Source organism: Pantherophis guttatus, chromosome 15 (genome assembly GCF_059756535.1).
Source record: "Pantherophis guttatus breed Tessera chromosome 15, ASM5975653v1, whole genome shotgun sequence".
In the NCBI taxonomy this organism is placed as follows: Eukaryota; Metazoa; Chordata; class Lepidosauria; order Squamata; family Colubridae; genus Pantherophis; species Pantherophis guttatus.
The window spans coordinates 9,165,001-9,184,221 of record NC_142077.1 but is presented as its reverse complement, the minus strand read 5'-3'; the positions used below and the strand labels follow the sequence as shown (position 1 = coordinate 9,184,221).

Sequence of the window (19,221 nt, the reverse complement as noted above, 5' to 3'; positions counted from 1 at the left end):
TGAAGCCGTCATAGGCATTTTCAACTCGTTTTTAAGGATTTTTAAGGTTTCCCTCTTCTGGGCCTCCTTTTACCCTGATAATTCTAATAAGTTACGCTACTAATAATAAAGATGATGAATACTAACCTTACAATGCCTTTAAAAAGATGTATGGGTAGTCCTCGACTTACGACCACAATTGATCCCAACGTTTCTGTTGTTAAATGAGACAGATTAAGTGAATTTTGCCCTGTTTTACGACCTTTCTGGCCACGGTTGTTAACTGAATCAGTGCACTTGGTTAAGTTAGTAACCCAGGTGTTAAGTGAATCTAGTTTTCCTCTCGACTGTTGTCAGGTTGCAAAAGGGGATCATCTGTCCCCAGGACCAGTGGTGAAATCCAATTTTTTTTTTTACTACCAGTTCTGTGGGTGTGGCTTGGCGGGCATGGCTTGGTGGGTGTGGCAGGGGAAGGATACTGCAAAATCTCCATTCCCTCCCCACTCCTGGGGAAAGGATATTGCAAAATCTCCATTCCCACCTTATTCTGGGGCCAGCCAGAGGTGGCATTTGCCCGTTCTCCGAACGACTCAAAATTTCCGCTACCGGTTTGTCAGAACCTGCTGGATTTCATCCCTGCCCAGGACGCTGTAACCGTCATAAATATGCTCCAGTTCCCAAGCATCCGAATATTGATCATGCAATTCTGGAACTGCTGCAAAAGGTCATAAGTGTGAAAAATGGTCATAAGTCACTTTTTACACTCCTATTGTAACTGGTCACTAAATTGTAGGAAGCCTGTTATTTCTTTTTGTGGCTGCTAAACGTAGTTTGACCACAGCAGGGCACTGTTTTGTGTCCCTTAGCATTGGCACCGAAGCCATCATAAGACCTTATTTAACTCGGTTTAAGGCTTTTGAAGCTGGTTTCATCCTCCTGTGCCTGTTCCGCAGCGCCTGGGATTCCAGTTGCCCTTTTAATTTTAATAATAAAGCTGTCGGCCTTGGAAGCCATATTAGGCCGGAAGCTTCCATGCTGCCGTCACCTCATGTGTGGGAAAGTAAGAGTGGGAATATATTTATTTTTTCTGTAGACATAATAGCATTCTTCCTGTCGGTCAAGGTCAGGCCGATCCTGCATCTGGAAAAAGAGCGGTCGGAGTGATGTCTCGAGATGGGACGGCTGGTGATTGGAGCACGTGATCGACAGAGGAGTGAGGCGATGGTTTTGGCGGGGTTTGATTTACTGAGGGAAAACCTCAGATTCGGGTTTTCCCAGATGTGCCAGTTTACCTATTCTAGTCAATAGAACTTTGAAAAATGCTCGCTTCAGAGTTTTTACTAGGGAGTTTTTTCTGGAACGTCGACAAAAGCATTTAATAGTAAAGACACAGTAAAAATCTTAACATGCCACTAAAGCAGTGTTTCTCAACCTTGGTAGCTTGAAGATGGGGGATTCTGGGAGTTGAAGTCCACCCATCTTCAAGCTTCCAAGATTGAGAAACACTGCACTAAAGGGTTTTATTTCTTTTTGTGGCTGCTAAACCTGCTTTGACCAAAAGAGGGCACTGTTTTCTGTCCCTTACGTTAGCATTGAACCATCATAGGCCTTTTTAACTTGGTTTGAGGCTTTTGAAGCTGGTTTCCTTCTTCTGTGCCTGTTGAACAATACCTGGGACTCCAATTGCCCTTTTAATAATAATGGTACAGAATAATAACCTTAACAATCATTTAAAAATGCTATTTCATTTTGGTGGCTGCTGAACTTATTTTGACCACAGAGGGGGCACAGTTTCCTGTCCCTTAACAATTAGGTTAACAGTTAACTCGATTAAAATTAGGTTTAACTTGGTTAAAAAGGCCTATGATGGCTTCAACGCTAATTGGAGGCCGTTTGGAGCCTGTTTCCTTTTTCTGTGCCTGTTCAGCAGCCCCTGGACCTCCGGTCTCCCTTTTAATTTTGATATAACACGGCTTTAAATGATAAAGTTGCCGAATAATAAACTTTAAAAGATACCGTTAAAAAAAGTTTATTTTTATATATATAAATATTTTTTATTTTATTTTTTTAATAAATATTTTATTTTATTTGTGTGTGATATATCTATATATCTATCTCTATCTCTTATCTATCAATGGTCTATCAATGATCTATATCATCTATCCATCCATCTCTATCTATCTATCTATCTTCTATCTATCTATCCATCCATCCATCTCTATCTTGTATCTATTTATCTATCTATCTATCTATCTATCTATCTATCTATCTATCTATCTAATCATCTATCTATCCATCCATCTCTATCTTGTATCTATCTATATCATCTATCTATCCATCCATCTCTATCTTGTATCTATCTATCTATATCATCTATCTATCCACCCATCTCAATCTTGTATCTATCTGTCTATCTATCTATCTATCTATCTATCTATCTATCTATCTATCTTTTATCTATCCATCCATCCATCTCTATCTTCTATCTATTTATCTATCTATCTATCTATATCATCTATCCATCCATCTCTATCTTGTATCTATCTTCTATCCATCCATCCATCCATCTCTATCTTGTATCTATTTATCTATTTATCTATCTATATTATCTATCCATCCATCTGTATCTTGTATCTATCCATCTCTCTATCATCTATCTATCCATCCATCTCTATCTTGTATCTATCTCTATATCATCTATCCACCCATCTCTATCTTGTATCTATCTATCTATCTATCTATCTATCTATCTATCTATCTATCTATCTATCTATCTATCTATCTATCTTCTATCTATCCATCCATCCATCCATCTCTATCTTCTTTCTACCTACCTACCTACCTACCTACCTAATCAATCTATCTATCTATCTATCTATCTATCTATCTATCTATCTATCTATCTATCTATCATCTATCCATCCATCTCTATTTTCTATCTATCATCTATCTATCCATCCATCCATCCATCTCTATTTTCTATCTATCATCTATCCATCCATCCATCCATCCATCCATCCATCTCTATCTATCTGTCTCTGTCTGTCTGCCTGCCTGTCAAAAAGTTTATTTCTCTATGTGTGTGTTGAGGCGTGTCGTTCCCCGACGTGACCTTTAGAGGGCGGTGGTTTCTCCCCCCCCCATTTCCTACCCCTCGCTCCGAGGGGCGAGGCTCCTTTCTTTCCCCCTCCTCCTTCTTGCGCATGCGCCGGGCGCGCGACCTTTTGCGACAGCCGTCCGGCGCTTCAGACACGGCGTGGGGGGGGTGGGCTTTCCGGCGGAGCGGAGCGCTGCGCGGGTGAGGCGGCGGCGGCGGCGGCGGCGATGCTGCTGACGGTGTTCTGCCTGCGGCGGGACCGCTCCGAGCTGACCTTCTCGCTGCAGGTGGACGCCGACTTCGAGCTCCAGAACTTCCGAGCCCTCTGCGCGCTCGAGTCCGGCATCCCCGCCTCTCAGAGCCAGGTCGGTGCCCCCCCGCCCGCCCGACGCCTCTGCAGCCCCCGCCGTGGGTGGGGGGGGCGTCTTTCCCCCACCCCCACCCAAGGAGGCTCCCCGCCCTTCCCCCCTCCCTCCCTCCCTCCCTCCCTCCGCGCTGCGCTGCGCCCCCTCCGCCCCGCAGGTGGGCAGGGGTCCCGACGCCCTCGGATACTGGGAGGGGGGAGGTGTTTTTTGGGGGGGGTTGGTCTTCCCCCCCCCCACAGGGGTCCCGATGCCCTCGGGTATTGGGGAGGGGCGCTTATGCGGGGTGGGTGGTCTCCTTTTTAAAGCTGGGCAGGGGTCCCGATGTCCCCGGAGGGCGGGGGGAGGTGCTTTTTTTGGGGGGGGGGCTGGTCTCCCCCATTAGCTGGGCAAGGGGTCGCGATGACCTCGGATGGTGTGTGTGTGGGGGAGGGTGCTTATGTGGGGCGGGTGGTCTCTCCTTTACAGCTGGGCAGGGGTCCCAATGCCATAGGATGGTGTGTTTGGGGGCGCTTATGTGGGGTGGGTGGTCTCCTTTTTAAAGCTGGGCAGGGGTCCTGATGTCCCTGGAGGGCGGGGGGAGGTGCTTTTTTGGGGGGGGACTGGTCTCCCCCATTAGCTGGGCAAGGGGTCCCGATACCCTAGATGCCCTCGGATGGTGTGTTTGGGGGCGCTTATGTGGGGTGGGTGGTCTCCTCTTTAAAGCTTGGCAGGGGCTCCAGCTGCCCTCAGATACTGAATGGGGGGGCGCTTTATGGGGAGGGAGGTCTCCCCTTTACAGCTGGGCAGGGGTCCCGAAGCCCTAGGGTGGCGTTGGGGGGACGCTTCGTGGGGAGGGAGGTCTTCCGCTTGCAGCTGGGCAGGGGTCCCGATGCCCTAGGATGGCGTGGTGGGGGCGCTTTGTGGGGCTGGTGGTCTTCTCTTTACAACTGGGCAGGGGTCCTGATGCCCTCGGATGGTGTGGGGGGACGCTTTGTGGAGAGGGAGGTCTCCCCCTTGCTGGTCTCCCGGCGCAGGTGGGCAGGGGCTCTAGATGCCCTTGGATGGGGGGGAAGGCGCTTTGTGGGGTGGGTGGTCTTTTTACAGCTGGGTAGGGGCTCCAGATGCCCTGGGATATGGGGGGGCGCTTTGTGGGGCGGGAGGTCTCCTCTTTGCAGCTGGGCAGGGGTCCCGATGACTAGGGTGGCTGGTCTCCCCCCGCAGGTGGGCAGGGGTCCCGATGCCCTCAGATGGCATGGTTGGGGAGGTTGCTTTATGGGGTGGCTGGTCTCCCCCTTGCAGCTGGGCAGGGGCTCCGGATGCCCTCCAGTTGGGGAGTGGGGGGTAGCGTTGCTTTTGGGGACAGTTGCCCCGGGCCTTCTGGCAGTGGGGGGGAGGGGTGTCTGTAGCAAGGAGCTCTCTGGCTGCGGAACCAGCTGGCCGGCTGCCAGAGTTGAGAGTCCAACTCTGCCAATGGCGGCTGCCCGTTCACTACCTGGTCATCTATTTTGGGACTGTGGTTCATCTGCCTTGGCCCTCCTGCCTCATCTCCTCTGAGGGTGCCCAGAGACTGCTTGGTCTGCAGGGGTCCGATCTGGGTCGGTCACCGGGACCAGAGGTGGTTTTCGGATTCCTGGATCCCTCAGAATGGATTCCAGCACGAAAGCTCGAAAGACAACACCTCTGGACCGGTGGACCAACCCAGATTGGATCCCGCGACATTGCCCTGGGACCATGTGGATTCGCCTTCATTCGTGGCTGCTTTGTCTGTACCCAGACTGGGCGCTGCCCGCCTAGTTTCCTGGCTTGCAGAAGGCAGGCGGGCTGGTTTGAACTAGGAGGCCCTTCCGATGCGTTCCCAGTTCTTTCCATGGCCGGAATCTTTCTATCTGCCTTCTGTAGATCCCTTCCATGTGGGCAAAGCTTTGCAGATGCCCCCTGCAGCCACTTTTGGCACAGGCCAGGTGGCCCCAGATCCTCTCCTGACATTCTGATCCCTCCCTCGGGAGCGGTGGATCCGGCTCCTGACTCAACCGGCCAGCCCGCAATCCTTTGTACCTGTCGGTCGGCTTGCAGGCACCTGCGGGTGGATCTGAGTTGCATTCTTCCGCTGTCGTCTTGCACCCCGATGGCACAGCCGCGGAGCAGGCGGTGGCATTTCCCGTGGCTCTTTCAGGCAGTGCTTTCTACCAGATCCTCGCAGTGTCTCTTGGAGCCCCAGCGGGATCCGCTTCCTGGCACTGTCAGGAAGCGATTCTGGGAATAGTTAGATTACCAAGACGGGAGGGCAGGAGACGGTTAGATTGGACCGCGAGATCATGAATCGTCGGGGTCTTGGAGCTGCGAAATAGGTTTTTTCAGTCGTTCGAAGCCACAGCTTGACGCAGGCCTGAGGCATGCTTTGGAAAATATCTCTCCAGGAAGGGGTCACGTCCGGGATGGGCTCGCTGAGAGGAAACGGCTGTCGCTTCAGCCCAGTTTGGTTGGGCTACTTTTGTTCGGTCGCTTGCAGAGGTGGGTGGCTTGAGTGCTCCCGGCTGGGCTGCCTGCCTTTTTAGGCTCGATAGCCCCGGGGTCCGAGGCTGGCCTGACCCTGGTTGACCCAGCAGGGCATCTCCTTGGAGTCCGCTTCGTTTTGAACGTCTGACTGCCTCTTCCTCTCAGATCATCTTTGCCGAGCAGCCGCTCACCGACAATCACCGGTCGTTGGCGTCTTATGGCCTGAAGGACGGAGATGTGGTGATCCTGCAGCAAGTGGAGAATGGGCAGGCACAGTCCTCGGCCCCCTATTCTGGTAAGAGACCCCCTCCTCCTCCTCGTGAGTTCCCCCTCTTTGGCCTGACCGGCCTCGGACTCAGGTCCTGTGCTTTCGGTCTGTTTAAATTGCCCGTTATAAATGCCCGCGACATTGATAGCTCCTCAGGTCACACAAGGGGTCACATTTTGGAAAGCGGGGCAGATTCCCCTCCCCTCCCTCCCTCCCCGGAGCTTAAGGCAGCTTCCCAAATTGTTTATCCTCGAGGGGGTGATTTCCGCTGGAGTTCTGTGCTGAAACGCAGGAATAGCGTTCACAAACGCAGGAGCAGAACGCAAGGCACACTCAGAGTCATCATAAATCGACATTTTGTGGGCTGTCGCACCGTTTCCTCCCCCGGTTTTCTTCCTTGAACGGCCCCGGATGCCTTCATCCTGTCTTGGCTGCTCGGCTCATCAACCGGGCAGTCTCTGGAGGGCACAGTGGGGGGGTTGGCAGGGGTGAAATCCAGCAGGTTCTGGAGAACCAGTAGCGGAAATTTTGAACAGTTTGGAGAACTGGCAAATACCACCTCTGGCTGGCCCCAGAGTGGGGTGGGAATGGAGATTTTGCACTATCCTTCCCCCAGGAGCGGGGAGGGAATGGAGATTTTGCAGTATCCTTCCCCTGCCATGCTCACCACGCCCACCAAGCCACACCCACAGAACCAGTAGTAAAAAAAAATTGGATTTCACCACTGGGGGTGGGTCATGTATTCCAAAATCTGAAGAGCTGATGCAGTGTCAGAGAAAGGGAGGGTCGTCTCACCAAACCGGTCCATTTCAAGCCCAGTGTGGATACAGGTGTTCCCGTTTCAGAATCTATTTGCAAACCCCACCTCTTCTCCACAAAGCCAGAACACCCAGGTGGAGGCTGATCAGGTATTGTCTTCTTTTCCCCTCCCATCGCAAATAGGGATGCCCAGGATAGACTTCAGCAGCATCGCCGTGCCGGGGACGTCCACCCAGTTCTCCCAGTCTCTACAGCTGCCACCCCCAGCCCCGACCCCACAGGCCCCGGCCGTCGCCCCGATCCCTCCGGCCCCGGCCGTCACCCCGGCCCCTCCCGACCCACCCTCCATCCCACAAGGCCTGGACAACCCGGCTCTTTTGCGAGCCATGCTGCTGGCCAACCCCCATGAACTCTCCTTGCTGAAGGAACGCAACCCCCCTCTGGCCGAGGCGCTGCTCAGCGGAGACCTGGGTGAGTCCTGCCGTTGGGAGGGAAGAACCTCTCAGGGTGGGTGGAGGAGGAATGGGGCAGGGGGAGGGTCAGTGATACCACTTTGCCCTATGACAGTGTTGGCGAATCTTTTCGGGGCCGAAAAGGGAGCGCGTGGGAGGGCCGGAAACCAGAAAAGCAGTTCCCTGACGTGCAGGAGCACTCAACTTTTGGTTTCCGACGTGCACATGCGCGCCAGTCACCTGGACTTCCAGTTTCTGGCACCCATGTGCGTGCGAAGACCAACTGGTCTTCGCGCACATGGGAGCGCGGGAACTAGAAGCTCAGCTTCCTGTCGTGCGCATGCACGCCAGTCACCTGGTCTTCCGGTTTCCGGCGCTCCCACACGCGTGAAGACCAGCTGGCCAGAGTGCATCTGCGCGCCCGAACCCGGAAGAGCAACAGGCGACGGCTGGCGTGTCCAGAGAGATGGCTCTGCGTGCCACTTCCGGCATGCGTGCTATAGGTTCGCCATCACGGCCCTATGAATTTCAAAAAAAACCCTTCCCTCCTGTGTTTTGTGTCCCAGAGAAATTCACTCAAGTGCTGGTGGAACAGCAACAGGACCGAGCGCGCCGCGAGCAGGAGAGGATCCGTCTCTTCTCCGCTGACCCTTTTGATCTGGAAGCTCAGGCCAAGATCGAGGAGGACATTAGGTAGCGGGCCGGTAGCAGGGAGGGGTGAGCGGAAGGCTGGGTCTGGAGGGAGCCGGTCCAAGGAGGCTTCTGACCGGCTCTGCTGTTCTGCTCTCAGGCAGCAGAATATCGAAGAGAACATGACTATCGCCATGGAAGAGGCTCCCGAGAGCTTTGGCCAGGTGGTGATGCTGTACATCAATTGCAAGGTCAATGGCCATCCCGTGAAGGCCTTCGTGGACTCAGGTCCGTCTGGTTCCCCTTCCCTCCCTTTCCTGCCGGGCGTGGCTGGCCCACGCTTGTGGAAGGTCTGGGGGAGGCCAGTTGCAGGACAATGCCGGGTAGCCTTGTGCGGAGAGGACGGCAGGACTGAGATTCCCTTCGGGAAGAGGTCCCGTCCTCCCAGCGGAGGGGATCTTTGCAACTCGGCGTGCCCTCTTGGCAGGTGCCCAGATGACCATCATGAGCCAGGCGTGCGCGGAGCGGTGCAACATCATGCGATTGGTGGACCGGCGCTGGGCAGGCATCGCCCGGGGCGTGGGCACCCAGCGGATCATTGGCAGGGTGCACCTGGGTAGGTGTTTGGGGAGGAGGCAGCCGGCAACGCCATCCCTCGGCGGAGGCCGGCTTCTGGGTGGAAGGAACGCCTACCCGCCATGTTTTCTGCTGCAGCTCAGGTGCAGATCGAGGGGGATTTCCTCCCGTGCTCCTTCTCCATCCTGGAGGAGCAGCCCATGGACATGCTGCTGGGCCTGGACATGCTGAAGAGGCACCAGGTGAGCGGCGGGCATCTGAGGGCTGGCAGGAGTGGCGCTCCCTTGCAGGCAGCAGTTTCTGAGGGTCTCCTTCCTTTCCTGGCTTTGTTGTGGCCAACCGAGCTGGCAGCAGATTCAGACAGTGAGGAGGTTGGGGAGGAACATGGGCCAATTCTGGAGTCTCAGAAAGGGTCTGATGAGGGCTCTGCATCGGAGGCAGAGAGGGGGGTCAGGGCCGCATGCCAGTTATCAGCTGTCTTCAGAGTCAGACATCAGTGAGGCAGACAAACAGCTGGAGCCTGTTCCCAGTGTGCACATGTGCAGAGTTGCCAGACGAAGGGAACAGCTAAAGAAGAAGGGACGACTCAGGAGTAAAGCCACAGGTGGACAATGAAGGGCCCCTCCCAGAGGGAATAAAAGAGGAGCAACAGGGGAGTGGAGTTTGCAGGAGACAATTAGTTCATTCCTGCATTCTTGCCAGTGAAAGATATCGGCCTGGCCGCTCTCCAAGCCTGATAAAGGTCGGCAGTTGTGAACTATCTTGAAAGACAGTGGGAGAGGAGAGACTTTTTGCTGGAGAGGAATTCACTGTCAATTCAATAAAAGGGATTTATTGGGATGAGGACTTGGCTTCGTGCTGCTGGGGAAGCCTAGGGCAGAACAGGTTTTGTGGGGGTCTCCCGGCCAGGGTCAGCCTCAGGGGCTCCTCGCCTTTCTTCCTTCCCTCCCCAGTGCTCCATCGACCTGAAGAACAACGTGCTGGTGATTGGCACCACCGGCTCTCAGACGACCTTCCTGCCTGAGGGGGAGCTTCCCGAGTGTGCCAAGTTGGCTTACGGGCCGGGCCGGGATGACATGCGGCCGGATGAACTGGCAGATCAAGAGCTGGCCGAAGCCCTTCAGAAGTCTGCTGAGGAAGCAGGTAGGTGGGCTAGGAGGAAGCGGGTCATGGGGAGGGGGAGGGGGGCGCTTGCCGGAGAACGGAACATTCCAGAACGTTCCAGAAAGGGGGGAGTTTTGCGGTGCTGAAATTTGAAAGAGCGCCATTTTGCGGTGCTGAAATTTGGGGTTCTTAATCTGGAATGAGCGCCCAGGAAAAGCTGCCTCTTGAGGGTCAGGGAGGGCGCAGATCGACGGTGCTGTGACAAGAGGAAACCACACACCCTTTTTTTTGGTGGGACCGCCACGAATTTCGACCGCCGATCAGGTTTTCCTCAGGCGCGTTGCGGGAGCTGTGACTTAACAGCTTTTAAGCAGAGGTTTTAACATTGCCCCCCCCGCCCCCCCCCGCCCCCCCTGGTTATCCGAAGTAGGAAACCTTAGGTGAGTAATTTAATTCTCTTTTAACCGACGTTTCACCTCCTGTGGTCATTCCCCAGCGGCGCCTGGGAAGAAAACACTGTCTTGGCGCAGGGTTCTTTTCCCGTCGAATTCATAGGCTTTGCTTTCTCTAGGGACGCTTGTTCTGTTCGCGCGCCCCACTTGCCGAGTCCCTGGGACCGGCTGGCTCTCTTGAGGGTGAACCCCACCCTTTACTCTGGGTCTTGGGCGTCCTATAGGACCTGTGTGGACTCGAGAGGGGCTTGTCCCAGGACTGGGCCCTCCCCATCCCCCCCACCCCAGCTCCCAGAAGCAAGGGAGACGTGGCCGAACTGACAGGCCTAGAAGCAGGCGGCGGAAGTAACTTGGTCTGTTTTGGGAGTGGGGGCTTCATCCTTCACCCTCCTCTCTTTTGGCCCCGTTAAGTTACAGGTGGATTGGTGCAAGGTGGCCGCTTCAGACATCAGCGGCAGAAAGCCAAGCGAAGAAAGCGCCGCCCCTCAGCTCATCCCCTTTGTACCCTCTTGTAGCCCCTGCTTCCCTCCCCCCCCCAAAAAAAATATGCTTTGTGGTCAATCAAACAGAGGCCTTGTATCCTTATATCCTGGCATTAAAGCTCTCCCTTAAAGAGATCCAGCTTAGTCTTGAGTTTTACTTAGCCCGAGCAGTCCCCGGCCCCAGTCCACCACCCCCGTCTTCTCCCTCCCCGCCCGGCCTGGCCAGAGGGGCTCTCCTGCACTGGAAGTCCCCTTTGCCCTGTGGCATCACCTCCTGCCATCCCTTTGCTCTCTGCTGCCCGGTTTGGCCACTTTGTGATAGGTTGGTGGGGGGCTCTCTGTCCTTCACGGGAGACTCTGCGTGATGGGAACCGTGGTTCCTTGGTGCCCTTCCCTTCACTGCCCTGGGCAGTTCAGCCTCTCCGAACGTAGTTCTGTCTTTTGCAGTTGGGTGCAAAAGTTCCTTTATTTGTGCGACTGCAGCGAGAGAGAGAAAGAGAGAGAGAGAGCGAGAGCAGTTGGGCTCCTTGGGGGGGCCGAAGTTCTATTCCGCATTGGATTTGGAGGGCATGTGACGGAGGCGCAGAGCCCATCGGACGGAGGAATCGGCGGGCACACGCCTTGCTGACTCTGCCACCCGTCCTGACCGCCAGCTCCAGAGGACAGGAAGAGGAAAGAGCGCTTGAGAAAGACCAGGGAGAGGACAGGACAGTCACCCAAGATCAGGCGAGAAGAGTGTTTCGTGCCCGAGCCTTTTGCGGGCTCGCGGCAGGGCCCGAGGCCAAGCAGGCATTGCCCAAGCAGCGGAGGAAGGTGGATGATCTGGGACAAGACGTGCTGGACAATCTGGAGAGTTTCCCCATCCGGCTGCGCATCTGCGCCCTTCAGCCCAGGGGCCTCTTGTGTCCCCGTCAGGCTGCCCTTCTTAACGTCAGGAAGAGGAGAGGAAGAGCGGCGGCCATCAGACAGGCAGAAGCAGCAGCAGCAGCAGCAGCACCGAGAGAGTCAGCGCGATAGTTGAGCCTAGAGCCAGGAAGGAAAGAAGGAAGGAAGCCCTTCATCCGGCACAGCCAGCAGCCGCTCAGACAGGACTTCGGAAGACAGGCCAGGAAGTGGGGGGGGGGGTCAGGAAGGGCCGCCGGGCCACCCCGGAGCCAGGATGCATGTGGCGTGTGCTAACCACGTTTGGTGTGTTTGTCTCCTAATCCAAACAGAATGCCAGAAGCCTAGATGCATGTAATGTGGTTTTGCTGCCGCTGGAGGGGGCCCCCCACACACCAGGTACTGCCAGCGCTTCCTCCCTCTCGCGGCTCCTGCAGGTGGGGGGTGGGTGGGTGGAAGGATGGATGGATGGAGGGGACCGCCGACTTGGATCCGAGACGGGGGACCCCAGCGGAGGACTTGAGCAGCAGTGGGTTCGTTGGGACGCTCCTGGGCAAAGCTTTATCTGGCATGATGGCAGCTGAGGAAGGCCAAGGCCGGTGCAGATCCTACCGCTTGGTCGCCTGGAGGATCTTGACTCGAGGCAGCCGGATCGCTCGGCTGAACCTCTCGATGATTCTAAATGGCGTTTCTGGCTTTCTTCTCCCCATCTCCTGCCCCTCGGAAAGCGGTGCCTGGCTTCTTTGCTGGGCGTTACTTCGGCTAATGCATGTGGGGCGTGCTGGAGAGGCACTAGCGGGCCTTGGCTTGAGCTAACCCCGATGGGCCCACCTTCACCTGGAAACCTGGCAGAGCAATTTCCTTCTGGGCGTCTTGGAGGAGGGGAGGCTGCGGGAGGAGATTCTCCGCCGAAACTGTCGTGGTTTCTGCTCCTCGGAAGTCGGGAAGTGGCCTTCGCGGCCGGTTAAGGTCCTAACTGCAGTGAAATTGAAGTGGGGGTGGGTGGGTCACTCTGGAGGGCTGCAGTGCTCGTTGCTTGCTTGCAGCTGGTTTGGCCTTCTGTCCTGCCCCCCCCTCCTGTTATAACAGAAGGATGAGGGGGGGAGTGGGGAAAGGAGCCTATTCGGGGATAGATTGGGGGTGGAAGAGCCGTTCCCGCTTGCACCCCCCTTGTGAAGGGAGCAGGCTTGCGGGGGGGGAGGCAGCTTTCCCTGCTCCAGCTCTGTCGGCCGCTCATAGGGCCTCCCCGTTTCCTCTGGGATCTTCTGGGGTTCTTAATCTGCCTTATCTCTCCCTCTTCTCTCCTCTTGTGTGCGCAGAGAATAGCGATACAGAAACTACCTCACTTGAAGCTCCATCGCAACCAACTTCGGACAGCTTTAAACCTCCAGTTTGTTTTCCAGAACTTGGTCCGAAGATTACCGACAGTCCTGCAAGCCGATCGCTCGATCGCTCGGCCTCTGCTCCGGCCGTTGGCTCCCCCCACAGCGGCCAGAAAGAGCCTGAAAGTCCCCGAACTGGGAAATCCCTGGATTCTATGCTGGAGCCCTGGGGAGGGTTGGGGAACAAGAAGCCCCCGGCCTCCCCACTGAATCTGGCGGGCGCCGGGGCCCACTCCCACCTGGGGGGCTCGGTGACCCCCCAAAACATATGTGCTGCTTCCAGCTGCCTTTCTGAGAAGGCTGCTGCTGGCCCCGAGCCTCAGGAGATGGGGGGAGAGAGCAGCCCGTCCCAAGAGATGAGCGAGCCCGACGCCCCTCTGCTGCTAGGGCCCAACAAGCTTCCTCCAGGTGAATGGAGGGAGCCTTGGCTTGTGGGGGACATTTCCTCGCCACTGGCTGATACTGCGGAAGAAGAGATGTCCCAAGGGGCCGAAGGGAGGCCAGAGGGGTCCCCAGCCCAGCCACCGGGAGATGACCACTCACTCGAAGGCCCCCCTGCCCCAGAGGCCCCAGACCCACACTTTCTTGAGTCAGCTGACATGAGCGCCACGGCCCCCGGGATGGAGACGGGGTTGCCCAAATGCCACGGCCTTCCTCTGCCCTTCGGTCTCCCCCCAGCGAGCAGCTCGACTCAGCCCGGAAATGTCCCTGTTAACCGGCCCAAGGATCAAGACGACGAGACAGGCATCTCCCTCGCTTCAGCCCTGAAGGAGCTCCACCGGCTCCTGGTTGTGAGTTCGAAGCACGACTTCCGGAGAGGGGGGTCTCTGCAGGAAGAGAGCTCACCGGAGGTTCCTCCCGAAGAGTCAGCTGCGGCTGAGGAGTGTTCCCGAGAGCAAGCAAGGCAGGATCCAGCCCTCTCCCACCCAGCCGCCTGCTTGGAGGCCGGGACAGAGATGCTGGAGGAGCCCTACTTAGCTGGGGGGCAGCAGGAGGCTGCCCAAGGGGCCTCTGGCTGCGGTGACTCCGTCCCAGCAAGCCCTTTGGCGGTGTGGCCTCCGCCGCAGGCCAAGGAGTGCCTGAGAAAACCGACTGAGCTCTCATCCTCTGGCCAGCAGCATCCTGGCTGCGCTGCTGTGGGGCAGAGCTCTCTTGCCACGCTTGGCCCTCCGGAGTCCTCGGCGGCCCAGGGCAGTTGTAGCAATCCTTCCCCAGAAGAAGGGGGAGACTCCAGCGAGCATCCTGTTGAACAGCCAGAGCCGCCATCCTTTCCCGGCGCTTCAGAGCCTCACTCTCCTCCTGCCCTCGCTGCAAACCTCGATCAGATTGTGGGGGCCGGCTTTACTCGCCAAGAAGCCGGAGAAGCTCTGGAGCACGCGGGAGGCAACGCCGATCTGGCCCTGCTCATCTTGCTAGCCAGGAATATCGTGGTGCCCACGTAGCCAAGACTGCCTTTCTGAAAGAGCCCCCCCTCCCGGTGACTACGTTTGATTCCTTTTTTTTTTTTTTAAGAAAAAGGGGAAGAAAAATATCCCTTATTTTCAACCAGCTCATCTCCTAGTTCCCTGGTTGAATTTTGGCCATTTAAAAAACAAACATTTGGTATTGTACGGAATCCGCGATTTGTTATTCCTATCCATTCTGGTGACGTTTACGGGAATAAACTTTATTTAAATACATGGTTTTAGAACGATATGCAAATTTGGGGCTTAGAAAGTATAGACCCAGGTCCGAGGGGGCGCTTAACCTTGGTGAAGTGCCAGGAAGGCAGAGTCTTCAGGAGCAGGGATGGGGCACGGCACCCCATTTCTTACCCTCGCCCCCGGTTGACACCGTGTGCCAGCCATGTCACCGGGACTCCCTTCTGCTTAGCCTGCAGCTGTGAGTGAAAATAGGTCCCCGGGCAGAGTGCTCCGAGGGGGGTAGCGCTTTTTGGGTACTGTGAGAGTACAGTGGCCAGGTCAGCTCTTGAGGCTGGTCCCAAGGGGCCTTGGGAGGAGGGGGGGCTTTTGCCCCTTCTTGGTGCACGCCGAACCGCATCTTTGGATGCCATGGTGGATGGGCATGACGGTGCTGGGCTTGGCGAGGAGATAGCAGAGCTAGGTCAGAGAGAAGGCCGAAGAATGGAGGAGCTGTGGCGCTTTCTAATTTTTCCCTTGGGGGAGGTTAGGGCAGGGGGTTGCTTGCCGGGAGCCTCCCTTAAACGGGATGGTCTTTTAAGCATTGGATGATTTGAAAGGAAAGGCAGGGAATTGGTAGCTGGCGATCACATTTAACTGCGAGAGGGCAGGAACTGCCACTCATTTGGCCCCGATTCCACAGCCCAGGACTGGATCTTGGAAGTTAAGAAAAGGGGGTGGGGAGGGGGTTTCCTCTGTGTTTCTGAAGGCTTGAATTTTTCTCTGCAGCTTGAGAGATTAAATCTGTCCCGTCCCCATAATTCAGAGCGGACGGGAGAGTTTTGAAATGAAGGGGGGTGGGGTACGGGTGGCGCACTTATGTTTGCTTTTGATTCGACAAACGCTATGGCTCTTGGCTAGGATTTGCTGATGTCCGATGGCAGCGGGAAGACCCCACACACCCCTTTTTTTACGGGAAGGTAGTAGTAGGGGCTCTGCACGGCAGGAGTTCCCTTGTCAGGTGCCCCTGAAGGTGCCCGTCTCTCTCTGGAAGTGGGTGCTGCCGAGGGACTAAACCTCTGGTTGCAGGAGGCAATGCTTTCGAAATGCACCTTCGTGTGTGTTTCGAGGGCTGCACTTCCTGGCAGAGAGAGTGCCCGGTTGGAGGGCGGTGGTGTGGGAGTCCACAAAAGCGCTTGCCTGTCGTAGAGGTTTGCGTATAATTCACGGAGGAGCAGTCTGGACCTTGCTCCCTCCTCGTACGCCGAGTGAAGGCCGTGGGGATCACCGGTGGCCACACCCTTGAGTCGGGTTTGCCTTGGCATTCGTCACACGCAATGGCGGGCCGTGGCCTCTCAGGAATCTCTGCCTGTCACGGCGGCAGGGCTGCCCTTCTTCGCCCTTGCCTGCTTGGCTGCTGCCGGGCGGCATCGCGACGCAGTCGGGCTCTTTTGCCGGTGACCGGGTGACATCTTTGTAGCTCGCATCTTCCTTTTTACCAAAAAAATAATTAAAAGAATGAGGACGTATTTGGCAGGACGGGGCTGTTGCTTCTCAACTGGAAGAAACATGTAAACCTTTTGGATTTTAAACAATAAAAGATGTGTTTTCTCATAGCAGTTGTCCGATAGATTTTTATTTTACTGGTGCAGCCAAATCGGAGGGTTGCAGGGCCAAAGAGGGAGGGGCATTTTGGCGGGCAGCGGAGGGAGGAGAACGGGAAGGCGGCATTTGTGTGTGCTGGCGGTGCCCCTTTTCTGGAGGTAAATATTAGGGACACCGCTGTAGCTTTGCCCAGCCTTGCCCAACTTCTTTCACCAGCTGGGCACCGATGCCACATCCAAGCTAAGGCTTCCATCCCAGCATCCCTTCCACCCGCTGGTGGCGCAACAGGTTTTGGAAGCGCCCACAGCACCTTCTCCCTTCCTCAAGCTGGCAAGTAGTGCCAGGCCCATAACTGGCAGCTCCTGGGGCGCCTGGCTGATCTTGCCACGGCAGGTGGGTGTGTGGGTTTGCCTCTTCTTGGCGGCTCCTTGACTCATCAGGCCCAACTGGTTCAACAGGTGAAGCCTTGGCAGGTGTCAAAGATGTGGGGTGGAAGAGAAGGAGGAGGCGGCCTGGGCCGGCCTTTGCCACAGGGGAGGCGTCCTGGCTGAGGAGGGCCTTGGTGGTGCAGGGGACCCGGGTGGAGGGGGTGGGTGGGCCTCCCTCGCAGGGCTGTTTTTCTTGGAGCGCCTGCGGGAGCTTAAGGTTAAGCTTAACCCTAACCCTTAAACTTAAGGGGGTGGGCATAAGTGCATCAGCGTGTGTATTGTCCCTGTCCTACTGTTCCCATTTATTTGTACTCATTTCATCCCATACTTCCACCTCTTACACGGTATCAACAGTAGAGACCTTCAAATGTCCAGGTTCTACCGTATCTCATGACCTAAAATGGACACCCAACATCAAAAACGTCATCAAAACACAGCAAAGAATGTTCTTTCTGATTTCTGATTATAATTCTAATTTTCTGAGATTGTGAATTTGGGGTTTTCATGAACTGTAAGCCATAATCATCCAAATTATGACAAATCGAGGCTTGAACTATCTTGCTTTGCATGTAATGAGTCTATCTCATATATTAGTTTCACCTTTTAAGTTGCATTACTGAAATAAATGAACTTTTGCACGATATTCTAATTTTTCGAGTTTCACCTGTACTGCACGAGTCAAAAAGGGGGCTGTGAAAATATTTACAGACCCCTCACATCCTGGACATAAACTGTTTCAACTCCTACCCTCAAAACGAGGCTATAGAGCACTGCACACCAGAACAACTAGACACGACAGGTTTTTCCCGAATGCCATCCCTCTGCTAAACAAATAATTCACGCAACCCTGTCAAACTATTCACTAAGTCTGCACTACTATTAATCTTCTCATCGTTCCCACCACCCATCTCCTCCCACTTAGGACTGTATGACTGTAACTTGTTGCTTTATCCTTATGATTTATATTGACTGTTTCCTAATATGATTGATTGCTTATTTTTACCCTATAACCATCATTAAGTGTTGTACCTTATGATTCTTAACAAATGTATTTTATTTTCCGTATGTACATTGAGAGCATATGCACCAAGACAAATTCCTTGTGTGTCCAATCACACTTGACCAATAATTTTATTCTATTCTATTTCTATTCTATTCTATCCTATCCTATCCTATAGTCTATTCCATTCCATTCCATTCCATATTCTATTCTATTCTATTCTATACCTATTCCCATTCCCATTCCTATTCCTATTCCATCCTATAGTCTATTCTATTCCATTCCATTCCATATTCTATTCTATTCTATTCTATTCTATTCTATTCTATTCTATTCTATTCTATTCTATACCTATTCCCATTCCTATTCCTATTCCTATTCCTATTCCTATTCTATCCTATAGTCTATTCTATTCCATTCCATTCCATTCCATTCCATTCCATATTCTATTCTATTCTATACATATTCCTATTCTATTCTATTCTATTCTATAGTCCATTCCATTCCGTATTTTCTATTCTATTCTATTCTATTCTATTCTATTCTATTCTATTCTATTCTATTCTATTCTATTCTATTCTACTCTACTCTACTCTACTCTATTCTATTATGTTTATACTTATATGTTTATATGTTACATTTATACTTATTTTCTCATACATGCTTGATAATAATAACAACAAAGCAACCTTTATTGTCACTGCACAACAAATAAAATAAAGGTGGAGGAAAAAGAGGCGGGGCCCGGACTACAACTCCCGGGATGCCTCTCGCTGCCCGCAGGGGCTGCCGGGAGAGTTGCGGTGCGCCGCTGTCTCCTCGCGCGGCGGCGACGGCGGCGACTACATCTCCCGGCCTGCCTCGCGCGGTCACGAGGGGGCGGCGGCGGCGGTGGTGTTGAGGGGCCGGCTCGCTCGCTCCCTCGCTCGCTCGCTCGCCCTCCTGAGGCGACCCTCGCCGCAGCGCCACCACGGAGGGCCCCCGGCGGAGGAGGAGGCGGCGGAGGCGGCTCCGGAGCCCCGGAGAGGACGGGCCGGAGACGCGGGCCGCCGCCATGGAGTCCCCCGCGCAGCTGAAGGACCGCATCCTAGAGAACATCTCGCTCTCCGTCAAGAAGGTCAGCGGGGACCCCTCCCCCCCCCCACACACGCCCCTCAACGACCCCTCCCCCCACACACACTCGCGGGGGGGGAGCCAGCCTGTCAAGGAGGGGGAGCGGGGGGGGCTCCTCACCCATCGGCTTCGTGGGGGGGCGGGGAGGGGGGGAGCGCGCGGAGGGAAAGGGGGGGGGAGGGTCCCCTCAGACTCTGTGGAAACCGGCCTGACAAGGTAGGCCTTTCTCCAAAGGGGGGGAGGAGGAGGAGGAGGAGGAACCGGCTCTTTTGTCCCCCCGCTTTTAAATGGGGATCCAGCCTATCTTGTTTTTAAGGACAAGCCAGCCAAATATCACAGGGAGGGTTGTTGTGGTGGTTGTTGTTGTGGTTGTCATCATGGAGGTTTTTATTATTATTATTATTGTCATCATCATAGGGAGGTAGTTATTATCATCACCACAGGGAGGTATTATTATTATTATTATTATTATTATTATTATTATTATTATTATTATTCTACTACTACTACTACTACTACTACTACTACTATTACTATTATTTTTATCATTATC

General features: G+C 54.4%; 2 protein-coding genes across 5 annotated transcripts in view; both read left to right on the top strand.

The window, feature by feature from the left end:
• Window positions 1-3,204: 3,204 nt before the first annotated feature.
• Window positions 3,205-16,138, top strand: DDI2 (DDI proteasomal shuttling factor 2). 2 transcript variants are annotated; one of them, XM_060684538.2, is made up of 9 exons: window positions 3,205-3,441; window positions 6,082-6,211; window positions 7,127-7,414; window positions 7,962-8,088; window positions 8,186-8,313; window positions 8,513-8,641; window positions 8,740-8,843; window positions 9,555-9,744; window positions 12,841-16,138. In XM_060684538.2, exons 1-9 carry the CDS (start codon window positions 3,304-3,306, stop codon window positions 14,343-14,345), a joined length of 2,739 nt encoding a protein of 912 aa, XP_060540521.2. In that variant the 5' UTR covers window positions 3,205-3,303; the 3' UTR covers window positions 14,346-16,138. The 2 variants fall into 2 exon arrangements, with proteins under 2 accessions (XP_060540521.2, XP_060540522.2); XM_060684539.2 differs by lacking the exon at window positions 3,205-3,441 and adding an exon at window positions 5,802-5,931.
• Window positions 16,139-18,330: 2,192 nt separating this feature from the next.
• Window positions 18,331-19,221, top strand: part of PLEKHM2 (pleckstrin homology and RUN domain containing M2) — a 28,478-nt gene continuing 27,587 nt past the window's right edge. For 2 of the 3 annotated variants that reach the window (XM_087879017.1, XM_087879016.1), the window contains exon 1: window positions 18,419-18,672. In XM_087879017.1, coding sequence (XP_087735143.1) covers window positions 18,610-18,672 — 63 coding nt within the window. In that variant the 5' untranslated portion in view covers window positions 18,419-18,609. Of the gene's footprint in view, window positions 18,673-19,221 lie in introns of all 3 variants that reach the window. The other variant, XM_087879015.1, reaches the window with a different exon arrangement.

Coding starts and splice junctions, on each gene's coding strand:
- DDI2 (XM_060684538.2), top strand. CDS start 3,304: ATGCTGCTGACGGTGTTCTGCCTGCGGCGGGACCGCTCCGAGCTGACC. Junction 7,415..7,961: donor GCTGCTCAGCGGAGACCTGG/GTGAGTCCTGCC, acceptor TTTGTGTCCCAG/AGAAATTCACTCAAGTGCTG. Junction 9,745..12,840: donor GAAGTCTGCTGAGGAAGCAG/GTAGGTGGGCTA, acceptor TTGTGTGCGCAG/AGAATAGCGATACAGAAACT.